General features: G+C 36.4%; 1 protein-coding gene and 1 pseudogene across 9 annotated transcripts; both read left to right on the top strand.

Annotated features, from left to right (window-relative positions):
• The first annotated feature begins 846 nt into the window (after positions 1–846).
• Znf529 (zinc finger protein 529) lies at positions 847–21,135 on the top strand. Of its 9 annotated transcripts, none has more exons than XR_009227074.1 (8): positions 847–2,056; positions 2,399–2,492; positions 3,675–3,801; positions 11,112–12,050; positions 15,130–15,980; positions 16,844–16,969; positions 19,633–19,765; positions 20,881–21,135. XR_009227074.1 is itself a non-coding variant. In XM_046448040.2 (6 exons), exons 4-6 carry the CDS (start codon positions 2,439–2,441, stop codon positions 12,533–12,535), a joined length of 1,605 nt encoding a protein of 534 aa, XP_046303996.1. In that variant the 5' UTR covers positions 847–1,215; positions 1,549–1,640; positions 2,002–2,056; positions 2,399–2,438; the 3' UTR covers positions 12,536–13,007. The 9 variants fall into 9 exon arrangements, 7 of the variants coding, with proteins under 7 accessions (XP_046303996.1, XP_046303999.1, XP_058436453.1 ...); XR_009227075.1 differs by having other exon boundaries at positions 15,282–15,980; positions 20,881–21,133; XM_046448040.2 differs by lacking the exons at positions 15,130–15,980; positions 16,844–16,969; positions 19,633–19,765; positions 20,881–21,135 and having other exon boundaries at positions 847–1,215; positions 1,549–1,640; positions 2,002–2,056; positions 11,112–13,007.
• On the top strand, positions 18,403–19,769 carry LOC124094916 (L-lactate dehydrogenase B chain-like; annotated as a pseudogene).
• Positions 21,136–21,822: the final 687 nt, after the last annotated feature.

The following is a 21,822-nucleotide window of genomic DNA, read 5'->3' as shown; positions in this document are numbered from 1 at the left end:
TCAGGATACCACTGTCTAGCACCTGCTTGAACCCAGGAAGATGGTCAACTGAACTGCAAAGGTAATGCTCTTTTTTAGCTTCTATTTATCGCTTGATTGTTGACCAGAAAATTCCAGTCCTGCCTAGAGCCCACAAGTCCCACTTATTAATGTTTTAATTTCTGTGATTGGCTCGCTTATGTGGGTCACTGAGTTGGGATTTTTGTGCTTATAGTCTCCTTGGATGGACCAGGAAGCTGCTATCCTCCCATAGAGCTTGAGTCTATGCTGTGGGTGACAGTCACTGACCCAGTAAATAAAGCTCCTTTTTGATTTGAAATTCGGACTTAAGAGTGGTTTCTGGAGTGGCTGCCCATAACATTGTATCCAACTACAATTTAAAAACAATTTTTTTTTTAAAGTAGTAGTATGAGATACTATGATCAGCTAAAGGAGACAGGGAATTCTCAATTGAAAACTAAATTATGGTGACAGAAATTCGAACTCTGTAGTGAAACTGATTGGAAAAGGACACCTGGTAAGTTCCTGGCCACAAACTGAGCGTCTACAAACACGTCCGACGCCGCCCTGGGCGCTGGGGCGTTCTTTTGGGGAATAACTAACAAAACCCTCCAGCAACCCTCGGTCCTGAGCACGTCCCACGCCCTGGGGCTCTGCACTTTCAGGCCCGAGTAGAGCGAACCTCCCTCCTACCCAGGGTCCCAGTTCTGACCTCGGCTCTACTCGGCCGAACTCAAGATACCCCTTTTAGGGTTCGGGGTTCCAGTTTTCCAGCGGGTGGGGGCAACTCGGGATTCCGGTGTACTTCCGGCGCCAACCCTAGCAAGCACTTCCGGGTTCCTTTGCTCGGCGGCCTGGGTTTTCATTATTTTCTCCGCCGGCTTCCAGACGACTGGCGATCCTCAACCCTCCTCCGAGTTCCTGGGAACTCCCGGGAGATTCCCGAGCCTCGTGGGGTCTGTGTGGCCGGTGGGTTCCGCCTGAACGTTTGGACATGCCGGCGTTGGACTCCGTTTCCCACAGGCTCAGAGCCACGGATGAACCTGGAGCGTTGGTTCCCCTTCCGGTGTGGTGGTGTGGCGCACTTCCTGGGGAGTTGAGGCGGCTGAGGTCAGGCCCCGGCTCTCCCGAGGCGGGATGGATACTGTGGAGCCCGAAGCTACAAACCTGCGCAAGCCGCGAACGTTTGTGACGGCGACCCTGCAGGGTGTGGATGTACGAGAGGGAAGGGCTGAATGTGTTTGTGACGACGCCCTGGTGTGCGCCCTGATTGGTTTCTGATTGGACTCGTGTGACCGTTTCACTTGGTGTTTGGTGATGTAGGTGTTTCACTCTGTGACGTACTTGCCGAGCGTACCAGATGAAGTTTTTGTTTTCAACGAGTCCGTAGTGTCCCTTCTTCTTTTTTGTGATATTCTCGGTACCCAGGTTGGTGCATAACATAGAAGGGCATTGTGGCGTGAGTGACCACCCACCCCAGGTTCTAGTTGTGGGTTCCGTGGTTTTTTTGGAACATGTTTCCGGAATTGTCTTTTTCTGTCCTCACAGCTAGCTGTAGAGAAATAGTCATCACAAGAGAAGTCGTGTATTTCTGCCCAGAGTGGAAGTTCCAAGCAGAAAAGAACATTCTAAGTCATGAGGTGTGAATTGCATTGGCCTCCCAGATATGCTCCAGGGAAGATACTGAGGGGAGGGAGTTTTTCCTGGGAGATGGCCCCTTGAATACCCTGTGGAGGCATTTACACATTTCCTAACCACAGTATTTCCTGAGCTGTGTCCCCTAGAAGCCGATGTGAACCCCGAGGACAGGCTCTAGGCATTGATGATTCTGACACGGAGAAGAGTCTGTAGTTTTCTAGTTTCCCCTCTTCCATCTGGGTTTATGGGTTGTGTATGATGGGTGCTTGTCTGGTGGTGGACAGTATTATTTAGCCAGTCCAAGATCTCACAAGTCAGACTGATCTCACAAGTCCTTTCTTCTTGGTCATGTTATTCCTCAAGAGAAAGAAGGCTCCTGAAGTGGAAAGGAGCACTGCTTTTTAACGGCCATCTCAAGGTCAGTTTGTATTTATTTTTGTTCTGTCAAATGCATTTTTCATTTTTTTTTGTTTTTTTCAAGTGCTGAGTACTTGAAAAAAGTACTCAGGCCCTTGTGCATGATATGTCAAATATATTTTTGTTTTATGAAAAAAACTATTTGCTTTCCTTCTCCTGAATTGCCTTGCCTTATTGTGACCTATCCTTTTATCTAATTCCTAGATTTTCCCTTCCTAAGTAATAACATAGAGATGGATCCCCTTTTCCTCCAGTGCCATTTATTTCTTCAGTTACTGTGTGTTCCTAGGGCCATTTCCAGAGGCCTTAATTTTTTTGTGTTGTTGCGATAATATTTTACCAGTTTCACTGGGGAACATGCCCATCGAGCTTTACCCACTCTTATGCCAGAAGTGGAATTTCCTGACCGGTTCTTCACAGTTCTAACCATGGACCATGTGAGTAATTTCTCTCTTCATGAATATTTCCTTTTTCTGAATACACAACAGCTATAATAGAGAACGAATACCACATCCTCATCTCTTTCATTTTCTAGTGAGGGCTAGAATCAATCAGTGTCCCTTCTGTGTGCCCATCTGTTCTCCAAATGATGTTCAACACTCCCTATGTCTTCAGTCTACTATAGAGTAAGAATGGAATCCCTGGATTTTCCTTGTCATATTATTGAATATGGGAAAAAAAGCAGACAAATATTTGATGACATAGGCAAACTCTAAAATTCTCCACAGACCTGAGTTTCCAGATGGATTTGATTTGGCCCCAAGTTATACAAAATGATAAGATTAAAATTAGAAAATATTGGCTGGGGATGTGGCTCAAGCAGTAGCGGGCTTACCTGGCATGCGCGGGACTCTGGGTTTGATCCTCAACACCATATAAAAATAAAGATGTTGTGTCCACCTAAAAAAACTAAAATAAATATTAAAAAAATAATAATTACAAAATATCTCATCTAAATGCTTAAGTGTAAGTAAGTCGCTTTTGAATAGGTAGTCTATTTTGTAGTCACTAAAAAGCATGTATTAAATAATTTGTCATCAGAAGTAATAATTGTAAAATATGAAATGATACATAACATATAGCATTGAACTGGGGGCTTCAAGAAGTATGTAAGTTTTATCTTTTGAAGCACTGGAGATAGAACCCAGGGTCTTATACATGGTAGGCAAGTGCTCTACTATTAAGCTATTATACCTTTAGTTCCTGTGAGGGATTTTTAACTTATTTTCTAAGTTAGATATTTTTCTTATGCAGAGGAATGAAGATACAGAAACTTAATCTTTATTGATGATTCATGAAGTGAACCCATAGCAACATGCAATGGCATGTAGACACTATCTCATTTAATATGTGAACTGATTATTTTATTAATTCCCAGAAATGTTTGGCTACTTACAAAATCCCACATTGTTTCAGATTTCTCTGCATTAAATGGATTCTTTAAAGACATATATAGCCTGATTTGGAAACACTAATTCCCTTATTTCTTAAGTCATAGGCTTATATCCACAGTATACTTGATTAACATCTAGTTCCCTTTCTATAATGCAGTTTTTTATTTCTTTTTCTTGAAAAGATTTCCTTAAATTTTACTGTAATATTTGGGTTTATTGTTTCAGGAATTGGTGACATTCAGAGATGTTGTCATCAACTTCTCTCAGGAAGAGTGGGAATACCTGGATTCTGCTCAGAGGGATTTATATTGGGATGTGATGATGGAGAACTATAGCAACTTGGTCTCACTGGGTAAATTTATCTGCATCAAATAATTTAGAATATGTTCTCTAGAATATAAACTAATATTCAGTGAACTCAAGACTATCTTTAAAAAAAAAACTACTGAATTTCTTCTCCCTGTTCCAAAAATATTGTTTCATTGTTGTTATATTCCAGAGTAATCCTCCACTAAATATCTTCCTCATATTCATACCAGGCAGTTTATATAATTTCTATCTTCCTTGATTCTAAGGGAGCTGGAATTGACTTATAGGACATATATAGCATATCATAGGGATATTATATTGTATTTGATCTCAGAATTGCTGTAGATTTATTATGTTGTTTTCTTTTCCACTCTGTTGGACAAACACTATGACAAGTCCCAATTTTTATGACTATTAGAAGAATCTCTACAATTTACATATTGTTGGGTTGATAAACAGAATTCTTCATATTCATTTACTGCCACAAATATAGCTGCTTTTTGGTTAAAGAACTTTGCATTTAATACAGGGTTTGTTTTGGTCTTAGTCACCATTGTACAGAGCACTATGTCTTCAACATAGACACCAAGTCAATATGTCTCAGAAAGCTACTTATTTTCCTCTTAGCTTACAAAGTTTTTGCCTCACCTTAAGCTTTAAATAATTGACTCATTTAATTTTTTTTATTTTAGTTAGTTATATATGATAGTAGACTGCATTTCTGCACTTTAGTATATCATATAGGTGGGTTGACCCATTTAATTCTTAAGGTAACACTGTTACATACTGTTTTATAGAAGAGATTGCTTATGACAAAAAATATGAGGTATATGTTTAGGGTTATACCACCTCTTAGTATCAAGAGGCAGCTTTTGGGGCTGGGGTTATAGCTCAGTGATAGAGCACTTGCACTGGGTTCAATCCTCAGCACCACATAAAAACAAAGATATTGTGTCCATCTTTTTTTTTATATATTTAATTTTTAGTTCTCGGCGGACACAACATCTTTGTTTGTATGTGGTGCTGAGGATCGAACCCGGGCCGCACACATGCCAGGCGAACGCGCTACCGCTTGAGCCACATCCCCAGCCCCATTGTGTCCATCTTAAAAAAAAAAAAAAAAAAGAGGCAGCTTTTCTGCTCAGGCAGGCTGGCGACAATGTATTCTTTTTTTCTTTTAGCTGGATTTTTATTTATTTATTTATTATTTATTTATTTTAATGTGGTGCTGAGGATTAAACCCAGTGCCTCACACATGGCAGGCAAGTGCTCTACCACTGAGCTACAGCCCCAGCCCAAACACACAGTATTCTTAACTGTCACATTAAACTGGTTCTCAAGACAAAGAACCAGTATGGGTCCAAATAATGTAAGACCTGTATTAACTGTCTGGTTTCTCTGTGTTTTGTAATTCTGTGGTTATTCCCAAAGTGAAATATTCTTCTGATTCCTTCACATTTCTCTTCTATGAAGTGTTTATCATCATTTTTTTTAAAAAAAATTTTTAATTGTGGTTGGACACATTATCTTTATTTTATTTATTTTTATGTGGTGCTGAGAATTGAACCCAGGGCCTCTCTCATGCTAGGCGAGCACTCTACTGCTGAGCCACAACCCCATCCCCATGTTTATCATCATTTTGGGGATTAAGACTATAGCTCAGTGGTAGAGTGCTTGCCTAATCCCCAGTACCTCCCTCTATAATTTATATGTGTGTGTGTGTGTGTGTGTGTGAACTAATTACAATTTGTTTTAAACATACATTGTTACATTGCCTCATTGTAAGCCGAGTTTTGCATTTATAAGCCAATTATGTTCTAACTTATTGGAGAAAGGATGTTCTCTAAAGGATTTGCAAGGATGTGACAGGAAGATAGGGCCAGGTGAGTGATAGCCTATGAAGCAGAGGAAGTAAGGCCCTGTGATACTGGCAAACTCTTTTTAAAAACCCTATATACAAAGGTCTGACACTTGGGGGAAGCCAATTAAGATTCTGCTGGACACAGCTAGCTATTCTGTATACTGTTATAGATTTATATATGTCTATATTGACACAAAATATAGATATTCACATACTTTTTTGATGTCTACACTGAAGACAGCTATTAAGCTATCCCTTTTTATAATGGTGACCCAAACCAAAATGACATACTACTAGTTAAGACGTATAAGAAAACAAACAAGTAGAGAATGTATATAGCGATAAGTGTAAGAATAAAGGGTTAGAGGATGCTGGGGAATAGCTAATCCAGATATTGTAAATCAAACAGGTTCTCTTTGGTTTTAATCTGTGGACATACAGTTTCTTGTCAGTGATTTACCTAATATTTTAAGTCAGCAAGTTTCTAAATTTATCATTTCTTTTCATATATTGGTTGCCCTCATGTTTTTTGTTGTTTTTAATTTATTACTCTTTTCTTTGTTTTTTTAATCTATCATAAATATCCAGTCTTCTATCTAGGATAATGTCCCGCCAGCTTGAAAAACTTCCTTAAGTATTAGTTTTTGTAGTGCAGGTAGGCTGGAAATACATTTTTTTTATTCAGTCTATCTATAAAAATGTCATTATTTTGCCTAAATTTTTTATTTGCTCTTTTTAGATATACATGATAGTAGAGCATATTCTAACATATTTTACATACATGGAGTATAACCTAATTCTAATTAGGATCTCATTCTTATGGTTGTACATGATGTGGAGTTTCACTGGTGGTATATTCATATATGAACATAGGAAAGTTATGTCTGATTCATTCTTCTGTCTTTTCTATTTCCATTCTCACTCCCTTCTCTGCATTCCCCTTTGTCTAATCCAGTGAACTTCTATTCCCTGCCCGATTGTTTTGTGTTAGCATCTGCCTATCAGAGAACATCCAACCTTTAGTTTTGGGGGAATGGCTTCTATCACTTAACATGATATCTCTAGATCCATCCGTTTACTGCCAAAAGTTACATAGTCATTCTTTTTTATGGCTGAGTAATATTCCATTGTGTATTTATACTCCATTTTCTTTATCCATTCATCTCTTGAAGGGCATCTGTTGGTTCCATAGCTTAGCTGTTTTGATCTGCTATAAACATCCATGTGCGTGTATCATTGTAGTATATTGATTTTAAGTCCTTTGGGTATATACCAAGGAGTGGGACAACTGGGTAATGGTAGTTCCATTCCAGGTTTTCTGAGGAATTTCCATACTGCTTTCCAGAGTGGTTACACCAATTTGCAATCCTATCAGTAGCCCTCATGCTTTGTTGATAAACTTGAAATGTAATTCTAATAGGAAAGGCAGGAGGCAGAAACACCATATTTTTTATATTATTTTTATCTAATTAATGATCTCAAATGGTGCACTTTAAATGTTCTGACTTTTCATTATGAATTTAATGATTTTCATTGGTTCAGTATACTTTAGACTCCAGTTTTTTGTTTTATTTTTTTATTTAGTATTTTATTTCTTAGTATTTTTTTATTTTTTAAGATGGAAACAATACGTTTACTTTATTTATTTTTATGTGTTGCTGAAACTAGAACTCAGTGCTTCACATGTTAAGCAAGCACTCTACCACTGAGCTATAACCTTAGCCCCTTGTTTTTGTTTTTTGGCACTGGGGATTTAACCCAGGGGTGCTTTACCACCGAGCTACATTCCCACCATTTTTCTTTTTTATTTTAAGACAGGGTCTCAGTCAATTGCTTAGGGTCTTCCTAAGTTGCTGAGGCTAGTCTGAAACTTGTGATCCTTCTTGTCTCAGCTTCCTGAGTCTGGAATGCACCACTGCACTGCACCCAGCCAGTTTTTAATTTTTATATGCAGTTATTTGAAGTTTGGATAATTCCTCATGGTGATTTCTGTGAACTTTAACTTTATTCTTTTATAAAATAATTTTTTAAGTTGTAGATGTACACATACCTTTATTTTATTTATTAATTTAAAAAAATGTTTATTTTTTAGTTGTGGTTGGATACAATACCTTTTTATTTATTTATTTATTTTTATGTGGTGCTGAGGATTGAACCCAGGGCTTTGCACATGTGAGGCAAGTGCTCTACCGCTAAGCCACAACCGCAGCCCTATTTATAAATTTTTATACGGTGCTGAGGATTGAAGCCATGCCTTATACATGGCAAGGCTAGCATCTGCTACTGAACCACAATCCCATCCCTTGCTTCTTTAATTTTTAAATTTCTTGCTTTTTGACACAGGCTATCTGGCTATCCCAGTACTCTCCCAGTCTCAGACCATCCACCTAAATTAGTTACAAGTGTGTTTTCTAGCCTTTTGTTGTGTTTAACGTGTTTTAGTACACAAGCTTTTTTCTCCCTCTTTTGACTCTTGTACTTTTAAAATCGTAGTCTACTTTAACTCCCTCAGGTGATTTCTGTGTCCTGTTGACATCATCCTTAAGTATTAAACTTTTCTATTTTCTGATACAACAATTCAAGGCATATCTTATACTGACCTTACTCCAGATCATAATTCAGATCTTTATTGTAGGATCCCTGCTTCATTACCTTATTTATTGTTACATCCAGGACAGTAGGCATGGTTATGATTTTTTGTTCATGGGAGTTAAGGTTCTGAAAAATTTTTTCTCTTTCTAGCAAATTAATGGTTTTCAACTTTTGTAGCTTTTGGGGTTAGTTTTAAATATCTAATTACCTAGAAATTAATTCATTATTCTACATTTTTCAACTTTATTGGTATGGGATGGGGTATTATAAGGCTTTCATAAAATGCAATCTATGGTGGTTCCTTTTACATTTTATTTTGTATATTTGTTAATTCTGTTTTTATGTTTTTATCACATTCTTATTCTGTTTATTAATTTCCTCTTTCATATTTTCCTCAGGTAAATCTTTTTTTTATTTTTATGAGTGGCATGTATACATTGGTCATTTTCATTCATTTCTTTATAATACCATTTAAATCTTTACTTTTTATGTGACCAATATAATTTTCATAAATTATAGTTTATAAAGATTTCAACATCATGGTTCTCAGGAAATTTTTTTTATTTCAGTTACACTTCCACATTGACTCATAGTTAATAGAGAATTTTATTTCTAAATGTTTTTGGTTTATTGATACTGGTACTGGTTTACTGCTTTCATTAAATTATGATACTATCATTATTTTTTATTGTTACACATAACATAATTCACTTATAGGAAATTATTCTTGATCTTTCAGTTTTCCTTAAGCTTTATCTCATTGCCAAACTTGAGTGTCTGAAAAAATATTTTGTAACAAAATGTCTTAAAATCTTGCCCACCTAATCCACCTTCTCCATGTGACTCTTTCATCATATTCTCCTTTTATTTTTTTTTAAATATATTTTTTATTTGTAGATGGACGCAACATCTTTATTTTGTTTACTTTTGTGGTGCTAAAGTTTGAACCCAGTGCCTCACACATGCTAGGCAAGTACTACACCACTGTGCCACAGCCCCGCACCATATTCTCCTTTTCAATCACAAGACTTTACTCAGAATTCCATAAATTTAACAATATGGTATATTCTTATTTGTATATCTGAAATATTGTGATACTTTTGGGGGTAGTACAGAAGCGGCTGACTTTGGGTATCGGAAAATGGAAATGAGTATTTGGGAAAGATCATGAAGGAAAAAAAGATTTCGCAAGGATAGATGAGTAATAGTGAAAATGTTACCAATGAGAAGTATTGGTTGACATGTGAGATGAAAAAAAGCAATCAAGGCTCTGTGTAGGAGGATGAGTAATACTGGTAAAGACGTGTAGGTGGAGAAGCCTACAAATCTATGTAATTAATTTGATAATGTGCCATTTTCCATTTGACATACATTTGTATGTATACTTTCTTTTTATTTAAATTGCTTTCATCCAGTGATTTACTTTTCCTGTAATTAATTATCATATACTATATCCTTGGGGCCTATTATTCATTGGCACATTACAAAATTAAGACATTTGTCCTTGTGCAGTTTAAGGAATGGAGAAATTAATGGCATAATAAAAGTAAACAACTATTGAACACACAATTGAAAAATATGAGGGCGGGGCTGGGGATGTGGCTCAAGTGGTAGTGCACTCGCCTAGCATGTGTGAGGCACTGGGTTCAATTCTCAGCACCACGTAAAAATAAAATAAAGATACTGTGTCCCCCTAAAACTAAAAAAAAAATAAAAGGGGCTAGGGATGTGGCTCCAGCGGTAGCACGCTCTCCTGGCATGCACGGGACGCAGGGCTCAATCCTCAGCACCACATAAAAATACAATAAAGATGTTGTATCCGCCGAAAACTAAAAAATAAATATTTAAAAAAAATTAAAGGGGGCTGGGGTTGTGGCTGAGCGGTTGAGGGCTCGCCTAGCACGTGTGAGGGCCTGGGTTCGATCCTCAGCACCACATAAAAAAATAAAGGTATTGTGTCCAACTATAACTTAAATATTTTTAAAAAAAATTTTTTAAATAGAAAAAGAAAAATATGAAGGCAATGAACCAGATATTTGAATGAAGATATAAAAATGAACTTACTTTAGGTTCAGCTATCTTAAGGTAGTTAACTTTTAGACCTAAGGTGATGAAAAGGAACTGGAATACAAAGAGATTATTTGTGAGAGATAAAATGTCCTTTGAGTTGGTGTAAATGGTAAGAAATGTGTTTTTATCTAGGAGGTGAAAAGAGATTAAAAGAAAGGAAGGAAGTTGAGTAAAATGAGGTCTTATGAGCAGCACCTTTTTATCCATGGTAAATTGTTAATGATAAAATTGTTGATATGTGTATATTGTCAAATTTTTATGTGCATAAACAGTAGCTCTATAAGATGGTAATTATGGATTCTACATATATATATTTTGATTCACTTTATCTAGATTGGTTCCTCAACATCAGTACTTACAACAAGGTTACAAAGATGATCAACATCTACATTTCAGATCCACTGACTTAATATGTTTCCTTATCAAAAATCTCACAATGTTATATTACACTGTTAGCACTGTCTGAATTCTCTTTCTGCAGATTTTATAACAGTGCTTTAACTATTTACTTATTTATTTTGTTAGTTTTTTTGGTACCAAGAATTGAATCCAAGTGTGCTTTACCACTGAGATACATCCTCAGCCTCTTTCATTTTTTATTTTGAGACAGGATCTTATTAAGTTGCTTAGGACCTTGCGAAGTTGCTAAGGCTGGCTTTGAACTGTGATCCTTCTGCTTCAGCTCCTTAATCACTAGGATTACAGGCATCTACCACCAAGCCCAGCTAAATATTCATTTGTACTGTGAATTATATTGTTTGTTTCTTAAGTTTTCTATGAGTTCTATTATTGTGACAGGGGGAAAAATTGTTTTTTCCCTTTTTTTTCAGATTTGGAGTCTAGGTGTGAGACAGAGATTTTATCTGTAAGAAAGGATGTTTTTGAAAACAGTGGTTCTCAGTTGGAAGTAATGGAAAATAGCAATCTCATTGACTTCAAAAGCTCCATTTTCAGAAATGACTGGCAAAGCAAAAACAAGATTGAAGTAAAAGGACCTGGATGGAGATGTTTCAGTAAGATGAAAATCATCTCTGACAAACAGCCCAATTATAAGAATTATAAATATCTTACATTACCTCAGAGAATGCATGGTGGTGCGAAGCCCTATGAATATAAGGAATGTGGGAAAGTGTTCAGTTGTGACTCAAACTTTGATCACTATCAGAGAATAATACATACTGATGAGAAAACCTATGAATGTAATGGATGCTGGAAAAACTCTGGGATGGATAATTCACATATACTACAATTGAATATTCATACTGGAGTGAAGCCTTGTAAATATATGGAACATGGGAATAAACTTAGTTTCTATGAAGATCTTAGTCTTTACCAAAAAATTTATAGCATTGGGACGTTCTATAAGTGTAAGGAATATGGGAGGATCTTTAGAAGTGTTGGAGAAATTACTCCCATTCAAAGAATTCATGATGGTGAGAAGCCCTATGAATGTACATTCTGTGGGAAATCCTTTAGGGTGCTTGCACAACTTACTCGACATCAGAAAATTCATACTGATGAGAAACCTTACAAATGTATGGAATGTGGCAAGGACTTTAGATTTCATTCACAGCTTACTGAACATCAGAGAATTCATACTGGGGAGAAACCATACAAATGTATCCACTGTGAGAAGGTTTTTAGAATTAGTTCACAACTCCTTGAACATCAGAGAATTCACACTGGTGAGAAACCTTATGCATGCAAGGAATGTGGGAAGGCTTTTGGAGTCTGTAGAGAACTTGCTCGACATCAGAGAATTCATACAGGTAAGAAACCCTATGAATGTAAGTCATGTGGAAAGGTCTTCAGAAATAGTTCATCCTTGACTAGGCATCAGAGAATCCATACTGGTGAGAAACCCTATAAATGTAAAGAATGTGAGAAAGCTTTTGGAGTAGGCAGTGAACTTACCCGACATGAGCGAATTCACAGTGGTCAGAAACCTTATGAATGTAAGGAGTGTGGTAAGTTCTTCAGACTTACTTCAGCCCTTATTCAACATCAGAGAATTCACAGTGGTGAGAAACCCTATGAATGTAAGATCTGTGGGAAGGCCTTTAGACATAGTTCAGCCCTTACTGAACATCAGAGAATTCATACTGGAGAGAAACCTTATGAATGCAAGGCATGTGGGAAGGCCTTTAGACATGGTTCATCTTTTACAAAACATCAGAGAGTTCATAGTGCTGAGAAACCCTATGAATGTAAGGAATGCAGGAATGCCTTTAGTGTGGGTGAGAATATTACTTGAAAAATTTCTACTATTTTTTAATGAAATGAGTATTTATTTGAATGAAATGAGTATGTGAGGGCCTTTTCCTTGTGATTTTCACTGGAAAAAAATTTGAGGATATAAAATATAATCAAGGATGATTCATATCCCTCTCCTTTTACAGTCTGTTCCCAGACTTCATGGTCATTCTGTGTTCCAAAAAGGAATTTTTCAATCATTGGTGACATGTATACCTTTATAATTTTGTAAATACTGCCAAAAATTTCTGTTTTTATATTAACATTCTCATTCTCTATTGACTCATGATGGTCTCTTCATCCATTTCTGAAATTTGTGGAATACATGTTCATCTAATAATTAGTGGTTTCAGTTAATTTTGTGAGTTTCTTGTCTATATATGTTCTCTTAATAGCTTTTGGTGTTTATGTTTTCATTGTTTTGTCAATTTTATCATTTGTAATATTAATAAAATATCCTTTTTGTATTATAATTCTTTGCTTCTCTATCTGATATATTTTTCTTCATCTACACAGTTAGAGCTCCCAGTTAAATAAAACATAGTTTTAAAGTCTTATGACCCTGCCTTGTTAAATTTTCTTTTGGTTTCTATTGCTTTTTATTTATAGATGTATAACCACCTCTCCATTTTCATCAGTTGTTTGATTTATTTTTAAATTTCTATTTTGTTTTGACACAACAGATTCCTTTAAATATCTATCATAAAACAATTCTGTTAAGGAGCCTTTTATCTCTAGGTGGTACCAGCCATGATTAAAGTGAAAGGAACATCTTGATATATTTGATGAAAATTACTAAACCAGCGGTTTTTTTCTTTTTTTGGGGGGTGAGTACTGGGAATTGAACTTAGGCATTTGACCATATCCCCAGCCCTGTTTTGTATTTTATTTAGAGACATGGTCTCAACTGAGTTGCTTAGCACCTTGCTTTTGTGGAGGCTGGCTTTGAACTCTCCATCCTCCTGCCTCAGTCTCTTGAGTCGCTGAGATTACAGGTGTGTGCCACCATGCCTAGCTCTAAACTAGTCTTTTAAACTTGTTTAGCACCCTTAACTATTGGAGTGTCTATAATCTGATCACTGAACTTAAATTAAGGTTTACAAGTATATATTACCATGGTTTCAATTGTTTTTGTGTAGATCCTTTCTTTTTATTTCCTCTCAGAATTACCAGAGTTCAATAATCAGTAGACTCTCTTTGGGGCTAGGGGAGTAGATCAGAGGTAGAGCTCATACTTAGCATGCATGAGGCCCTGGATTCAAATTCCAGCACCAACAAATAAACAAATGAGTTAAATAGTATACCTTTCTTTTTTTAAGGTCTTTCTTAAAAAATATTTTTAGTTGTAAAGGGACACAATACCTTTATTTTATTTACTTACTTTTTATTTAGTACTGAGGTTCGAACCCAGTGCCTCACACATGCTGGGCAAGTACACTACCACTGAGCTATAAGTATAATTCCAGCCCTATTTTAGTAATCTTAAATGACCCAAATTGTCTGTTTGACAATTGACAAAGTTATGCAATCATATGAGATCATGAGTCACTGGTTTTTAGATTTTTTTAGAAGAAAATTTAACCATTATGTTTAGATAAGTTTATGTCACCATTATTCATTAGATTTTAAATTGACATGTTTCCCAGAACTTGGGTGCTTTTCAAAGTTTCACATGATCACCAGTAGTAATAACTTTCTCATTGGATATGTTAAGCTATGTTTTCTGTAACTATTTCTTTATGAGTGTTTTATACATGTTTTTGTACATGTAGTTGGTGGCTAGTTTATGTCCTACACAGTAAAAAAATGAGTCTGTGATGTTAACTTTGGTATTAGGGTAATTTTCTACTTTGTATCTTTGAAAAGAGTGAACACTATTTATTGAATTACTGTGTGACCACCACTACTGATTTACTCTTGGATTTTATTCTTCGTGGTCATTCTGAGTTAATATCCAGGCTGCTTAATTTTCTTGGGCATAGTACTCTAGGACTACTTGTCATGTATTCCTTTGTGTATGTGTTTTTCCTTTCCAATTTAAGGAAATGAAAGCAATGAGCTATATAAACTGTATATAGACATAAAATTGATGGTAGAAACAAAATAGCCATTAAATTTCTTGGCATTTAATTTTTGAAGTCCCTCTTGAATAAATGACAAATTAATGAGTGAAATGTATCCTTGTTGTGTTTCCCTTATTTTTTAATTATAGCCACATTTTTTATCATATATTAACATTTTTCTTTGAATTTTATATGAACCCTAAAAGCCAATAAAACTGATGCTGTTTGTGTTCATTATTGTCTTTGTTTTTACTATAGTTTGGTGCTCAAAAATATGAAACTTCACCATTTGTTTCCATTTTCATTTGTCCCTTTATCCTTTCTGAATTTTCCTTATTCTACATTTAAACTTTGTGTTTTTTCAAATTCAAGATGATACTTTCCAATTTATTGCTGTCCTGAACTTATCTATTCCTAAGAAAGTAATCCCACTTCTGTTTACTGGTGAATAGCATTAAACTAGTATGTATGTAAGGGATGCATGGAGAGTCTGTGGTTGATTGCTTCCCCACATTCCTGCCCTAACCTGCAGTGTGGCTGTATTTGGAGATAGGCCTTTTAGAATGTAACCAAGGTTGAATAAAGACATAAAGAATTGATTTTGATCGAAAATGGATGGTGATCTTCTGCATGAAGATAGTGACCTTCTAAGGGACATCTCACTTTGCATGCTCACACACCAAGGAAAGGCCACATGAGAACAAAAGAAGATGGGAATCTACAAGCCAAGAAGAAAGCCCTCACCAGGAACTGAATCTACTAGCACCTTGATTGTGGACTTCACAACCTCCAAAACTGTAAGAAAATACTTATCTGTTATTTAAGTCGTATAGTGTATAAGACTTTGCTATGGCATCTCAGACAGACTAACAAAGGTTTTGGTAATCAGAACTAGGGTATTGCTGTTACAAGTGCCTAAAAATGCAGAAGCTAGGCTTTGGAAATAGGTAATGGGCAGAGAGGCTGGAAAAGTTCTAAGACTAATGGTAGATTGATTTTCATTCAAAATAATTATTGATAGATAATATTTGATACTATTATATTACTCCCTGTTTACTAGTTATTTTGTAGATCTTTTTGTTCCTTTATTTGTCCTCCTTTATGGTTAAGTGGTTTTCTCTATCAGTAAGTTTTTATTCCCGACTTTTTGTTTTTAATGTATCAAAATTTTTTTATTTTGGGATAGTCTTATTGGGTTGAATCTGATTGGTGAACTTTGGCCTTCCTATACTAGATATTTGATATTTGTATCTTTCTACAGGTTTGGAAAGTTTTCTGTTAATCTTTAAAATAAACATTCTACCACTTTGTCATTCTCAAGCCTCTCTTTGATACCAATGACATATATATAGATTTATTTTTTGATCATGTCCCACAGATCCTGTAAGTATTCTTCACTCATTCTCATTCTCTTTTTTATTCTCTTGTGTTTTCAAGTAGCCCATCTTCAAGTTCTTTGACTTTCTTGTGCTTCATCGTTTTGATGTTGGTGCTAATATGTAATTCATTTTTGCTATTGTGTTTTTCAACTTCAGTAGTTCTGGGTGTTTGTTTTTTTTTTTTTAGTTATTTCAGTCTGTTAAATTTTTCTGATATATTTCTAAGTTGTTTCTCTGTGCTTTCTTAGTGTGTGGAGTTTTCTTAAAACTGCTTTTCTTTTTTTTTTTTTAAACTGGGCATTGAACCAAGGAACATTTTATCACTAAGCTACATCCCAAATGTGATGGAATATGTGAATATAAACATTCAAAAAGCTCAGTGAAATTCAAGTAAGATGAACTCAGAGACCCACATTACAATGCATTATAATCAAATTTTCAAAGTAAAAAATAGAATCCTGTTAGCAGCAAGAGAGGTGACTTGTTACATATAAGGGATCCATTCTCCACAAGATTATCAAATTTCTCAAGATAAATCAATGGTGGCCAATAGTCAATGATCCAGTGCTACATTTTAGATCTTAATTGTCTCTCAAAGGACATGTGTTGAAAGTTTGGTCACTGTCCTGTAGCACTTTGGGGAGATGATGCAACTTTTATGAAGTGGGGCCTAGTGGAAGGAAGTTATGTCACTAGGGGTATGCCCTTAGAGGAGATATTGGGACCCTAACCCCTTTCACTCTTTCCTTCCCAGCTGCCATGAAGAGAACAGAGTTCCTCTGCCACATGCTCGCTGCCATAATGTATCTTTATATGCAGGCAAAACTGTTTTTCAAAATTGAGGGTTAAATTTTTTTCTTTATCTAGGAAGATAAAAGTCATTACTATTATACCTGGCTTGCAAGAAATGTTCAATGGAGCCCAGCAAAGAGAAATGAAATATTACAACACAGTAACTTGAAACCATAGGAAGAGATAAAGATTTCAATAAAGGTAAATACCTGGGTAATTATAAAAGCTAGTATTATTGTAATCATGGAAATAGCATCAAATGATGCTAATTGTCAGGATCCAATTTGACATGACTACAGCCATCTTGGTGATAACCACTGTCTTGCCTATCAGGTGCTCCTGGCATACATTCCCAAAACCTGTAGGATAAAGACCATATATTGTACCAGGAATTAATTCCTGGACTGTCTCTGACAATTGCTGTGTTAATAGTTTCTGAGAAAGCCCAGGTGTATTCTGGTTGGCTAGGTTAGCATATAAGCCCCTTCCTCCTGTCCTGGGGTATCTTGTTTCTGCCTGAGTCCCGAATAAGTTGCATTTTGTATGATCCTGGATTTGCCCACCTGGTTCTTCAGTAATAGCACCTTTTGTTTTGGGTGGCCGGTTCTGGTACACTGGGTTATTTCCAGAACTCTAATATATTTGAAAATCACAGTTGTTAGTCTGATAGCTATTATTATTATTATTATTATTATTATTATTATTATTCACAGTTTGTAACTTCATGTTTTGTTTTATACATTGTTTAATATACTAATGCCTTCAAGCAAATATTAGTGTAGGTTTTGGGCACACAGTATATAAAGCTGTAATTTTGTGACAAGGGAAAGGAGTGAGGTGGGGATGGTCTTGTAAGGAGCAATTTTTTTGTATGAAAATTAAGCTGGTATGAATTCAAATTAGAGTATTACCTTGTTATGATGTTTAATGTAATCTCCATCATAATCATAGAGAAAACAGTTATGCACAAAAGGAAGTAGAAAAGAAATTCAAATATTTCACTACCAAAAAATTATGTAAAAGAAGACAGTAATACAGGGAATGAAGGACCAAAAAAGGCATTTATTCACTTTTTAGTTGTAGGTGGACACAATACCTTTATTTTGTTAATTTAGTTTTATGTGGTGCTGGGGATCAAACCCAGTGCCTCACATGTGCTGGGCAAGTGCTCTATCACTGAGCTACAACCCCAGCCCCACAAAAGACATTATAATATAGAAAACAGCAAAGAGAGAGAAGTCCTTCCTTTTTAGTAATGTAAATATTTACAAAAGGCTTATACTTTCAAATCAAAGACAGAAATCTGAAAAGGAAAATTACAAAAGCAATTCTGATTACAATAATAATTGAAAAATAAAATATTGAGGGATTAAAATAGCCAAAGAGCTGGGAAGACTAATCCCAGCAGCTTGGAAAGCTGAGGCAGGGGGAATCAGAAGTTCAAGGCCATAAGCAACTTCATAAGACCCTGACCAAAAATTTAAAAAAGGAGATGGGGGTGGGGATGTAGCTCGATAGTAAAGTACCCCTGGGATCAATCCCCAGTACGAAAAATAAATAAATACGCTGAAGAAATGAGATTTGTACAAGGAAAACAACAAAATATTGCTGAAAGAAATTTAAGACATAAATAAATGGAAACATATCCTATTCATGAATTGGAAAACTTCATTGTTCAAAAGTAAGTGAAATGAAATTTCACTGTCCAAGGCAATCTATAGACTTAATTCCATCTCTATTAAAACAGCAATGGCTGTTTCTGTTTATTCTTTGTAGAAACATAAAAGCCCATCCTACATATCATGTAGAATATTAAGAGATCTTGAATAGCTAACTAAGTAGGCTGGGGATGTAGCTTGGCAGTAGGAGCATTTGCCTACTGTGTGTGGGACCCTGGATTCAGTCTCCAACACTGAAAAAAAAAAGGAGGATGTACACTTCATGATTAGTATAGAGGTAGTATAATCAAAATCTTGTAATACTGCAGTAAAGACTGGAGATGAAGCTCAGTAGTAGAGCACTTGCCTACCCTCTGGGTACTGGGGTCAATCCCCAGTACCCAGAGAGTAGGGGAAGTACAAAAGTTTGAACAAAGGAACAAAAGAAATATGCAAAAAACAGCAAAATGACAAATATGAATCAATCATGTCAATTACATTAAATGTTTAAATGGCAGCCTTTACAGAAAAATTCATCATATCCCTTTGCAGAAGAGGCAAAGATCTAAAACAGTAAGATCAGATTAGTGAGTATTAGACAATCTACTATTGTGTGTGCTGTCAACATTCTGGAAAATTCTACCATTGAATTTGCCCTTGAGGATGTTTTGGAAGGTAAGCTCAATAGGAAAATGGTGAAAATAAGCATGGGAGCATGTTTCTTCAGACATAAAAATTTGGCAGATAGGGGAGGCTGAGGCAGGAGGATTGCAAATTCAAGGCCAGCCTTAGCAACTTCACAAGACTGTTTCTCAAAATAAAAAGGACTAGGTAGCTCAGTGGTAAAGCATCCCTGGGTTCAATCCCCACCACCATAAAAAAAGAAAAGAAAAAAAAATTGGTTGGTAAAGATGAATTCATGACTGCAGATTCTAAATTTCTGGTATTGCAGTAATCCACTGGCAAGAAGAGGAGAATTGTCTCAATCTTGTGCAGAGAAATGTTAATATTTTCAAATTCATTACTCCTCAGATTGTCAAATACAGTCCTGACATTACATCATAATTGTTTCTAACCCAGTAAGCATACTTACATGTGTTACCTGGAAACTGTTACCCAAACACTCTTGATTGAATGTGGGTGCAAACTGAATTTTGTTAGATTTCACTATCTTTTGACTGAAAGATTTGGCATTAATTCCAACAGCTGCCATGGATGGATTTTGGGAGAACATGGCAAATCGAGTGTGCTGCGAGTGTGGCTGGAGTGGAGTAAATATGGCAAGTGTTCCTCTCCAGGATCTGAATGTAGCAATGGATAATGATAGTAAAAACTGGAAGTAAGTACATAAGATGGTTGGTTGGCAGTGCCTGTGAATTCATCAAGCTAAAAGGATTGATCAACTGGACTATAGGATTAATAAATGTAGTTCTCATTGAATCCCTATTCAAAAACCTATCCAGGATTCATCCAAAGTTAGCAGTGACAAAGGAGCTGTATGGCATTGAGAGTGAAATCTTGAGTTTTCCATGTATTCTCAATCCTGGGAGATTAGCCAGCATTATCAATCAGAGCAGAAGAATAATGAGAATGCTCAGCTCAAAAAAAGTACAGATACCTTGTAGGACATCCAGAAGGACCTAAAAGACCCATGACTTATGATTAACCCTGAGCTTTTAATTTCTTTTTGAGAGAGAGAATATTTTAATATTTATTTTTTAGTTTTCGGCAGACAACATCTTTCTTTGTATGTGGTGCTGAGGATTGAACCCAGGCCGCACGCATGCCAGGCGAGCGCGCTACCGCTTGAGCCACATCCCCAGCCCAAAGCCTTTAGTTTTTATCCATGTACATGGGTCATAGTTTCCCTCTTCCTTAATATGTGATGTGGAAAATTCCTGCAATTAGTCTTTACACAAAATTATCTCTTGGGTACTTCTTTTTTTTTCAATTTTTTTTGCATTAATTGGTTACACACAATAGTAGAATGTGTTTATGCACTTTGATATAATTTATCATTTTTCTGAGTGTACATGTTGTAGAATCATATTGGTCATGCAGTCACACATATACATAAAGTATTAATAATAATAATAATAATAATAATAATAATGTCTGTTTCATTCTATCACCTTTCCTATCCCCACATTCTCTCCCCTCCCTTCCCTTCCCTCTACCTAATCTAAGGTAACACTATTCAGCTCTAGTGCCCCCCCCCCCTGCTTATTGTGAGTTAGCATCTGCATATTAGAGAAAACATTTGGTGTTTGGTTTTTTGGGATCTTCGGTGCTTCTTAAAAAAATTAAAAGTAGAATTATAATAAGTAAAGGATTTAATAATTATTTACTTAAAATTTTCCAAGAAGAATACTCACAACCAGATACTCAAAACCAGATAAAATGTAAGAACTATTTAAAGAAACAATAATACCAATACTTAATAATTTATTTCAGAAACCAAAGGAAGAGGGGGAAACACTTCTGTTGAGAGCCACAGCCAAAGGGGCCCCAGCAAACTTCCAGCTGCCAGCAAACTTCCAGCTGCTGGCTGATGATTGGCTCACAGCGGCCCCAGCAACATCTAGCTGATTGGCTCCTCGGCCCCAGCAACATCTAGCTGATTGGCTCCTCTGCGGTGATGCTCATTGGGCTGTTTCCCTGCCCTTTCAGACCACGGAGCTGCTCATTGGGGGACTTTTTTGGCTCCGCCCACGTGACGCAGCCAATCGGCCTCAAGAGCAGGAGGATTGGGGGAGGTGGAGAGAAGCTTGTGTGGGAGAGAGAGGCTTGTGGAAAGCCGGTGGTGGCAGTTGAGGCTCTGAGGGTTTTTCCTGAGAGGCTGTTTTGTTTGGCGTGTGTGGTTCTAAAAATAAAGTTAGTTTCTTTTGACAAGTGGCTCCTGATTGTGCCCAGCCAGACTGCGGCATTTGGTGGCTCGCACGGGGAGCGACTGAGGGTAAGTGAAACTGCTCGCCCCTAAGGGCAGGGCGAGAGGATGGGTAGCCATTTTAAGATTCCTCTTTTATTTTGCTTCACTTTTGTTTTAAGTTGCCTGTCCCTGGAGATGAGTGAGACGGAAGAAAAACCGCTCACATCTGAGGAAAAACTATTTACGTCTGAGGAACAGATAGGGAGAAAGGACGGATGCACATGTCAGGAGGATAGAAAGGCTATAATGACTTTTTGTTGTTCCCTTTTTATTTCATTCTGTCTCGGTTTTGTTTGGCGTCATCTTGTTGGGTTGTATTATAGTAGAAATACGGGATCAGAAATTAGTAAAAAACAAACTGAAAGAGTGTTAAGTAAATTGTTAGAGGAAGGAGGCATCTCAGTAAAATCAAGAACAATCAGGGCATACGTTGATACAATACAAAAATGTAGCCCATGGCTTTTTAA

Source organism: Marmota monax, unplaced genomic scaffold (genome assembly GCF_021218885.2).
Source record: "Marmota monax isolate L192 unplaced genomic scaffold, Marmota_monax_Labrador192_F-V1.1 WCK01_AAM20220418_F8-fsc00101, whole genome shotgun sequence".
In the NCBI taxonomy this organism is placed as follows: Eukaryota; Metazoa; Chordata; class Mammalia; order Rodentia; family Sciuridae; genus Marmota; species Marmota monax.
The sequence above is the reverse complement of the archived record's forward strand: the minus strand, read 5'-3'. Positions and strand labels throughout refer to the sequence as shown.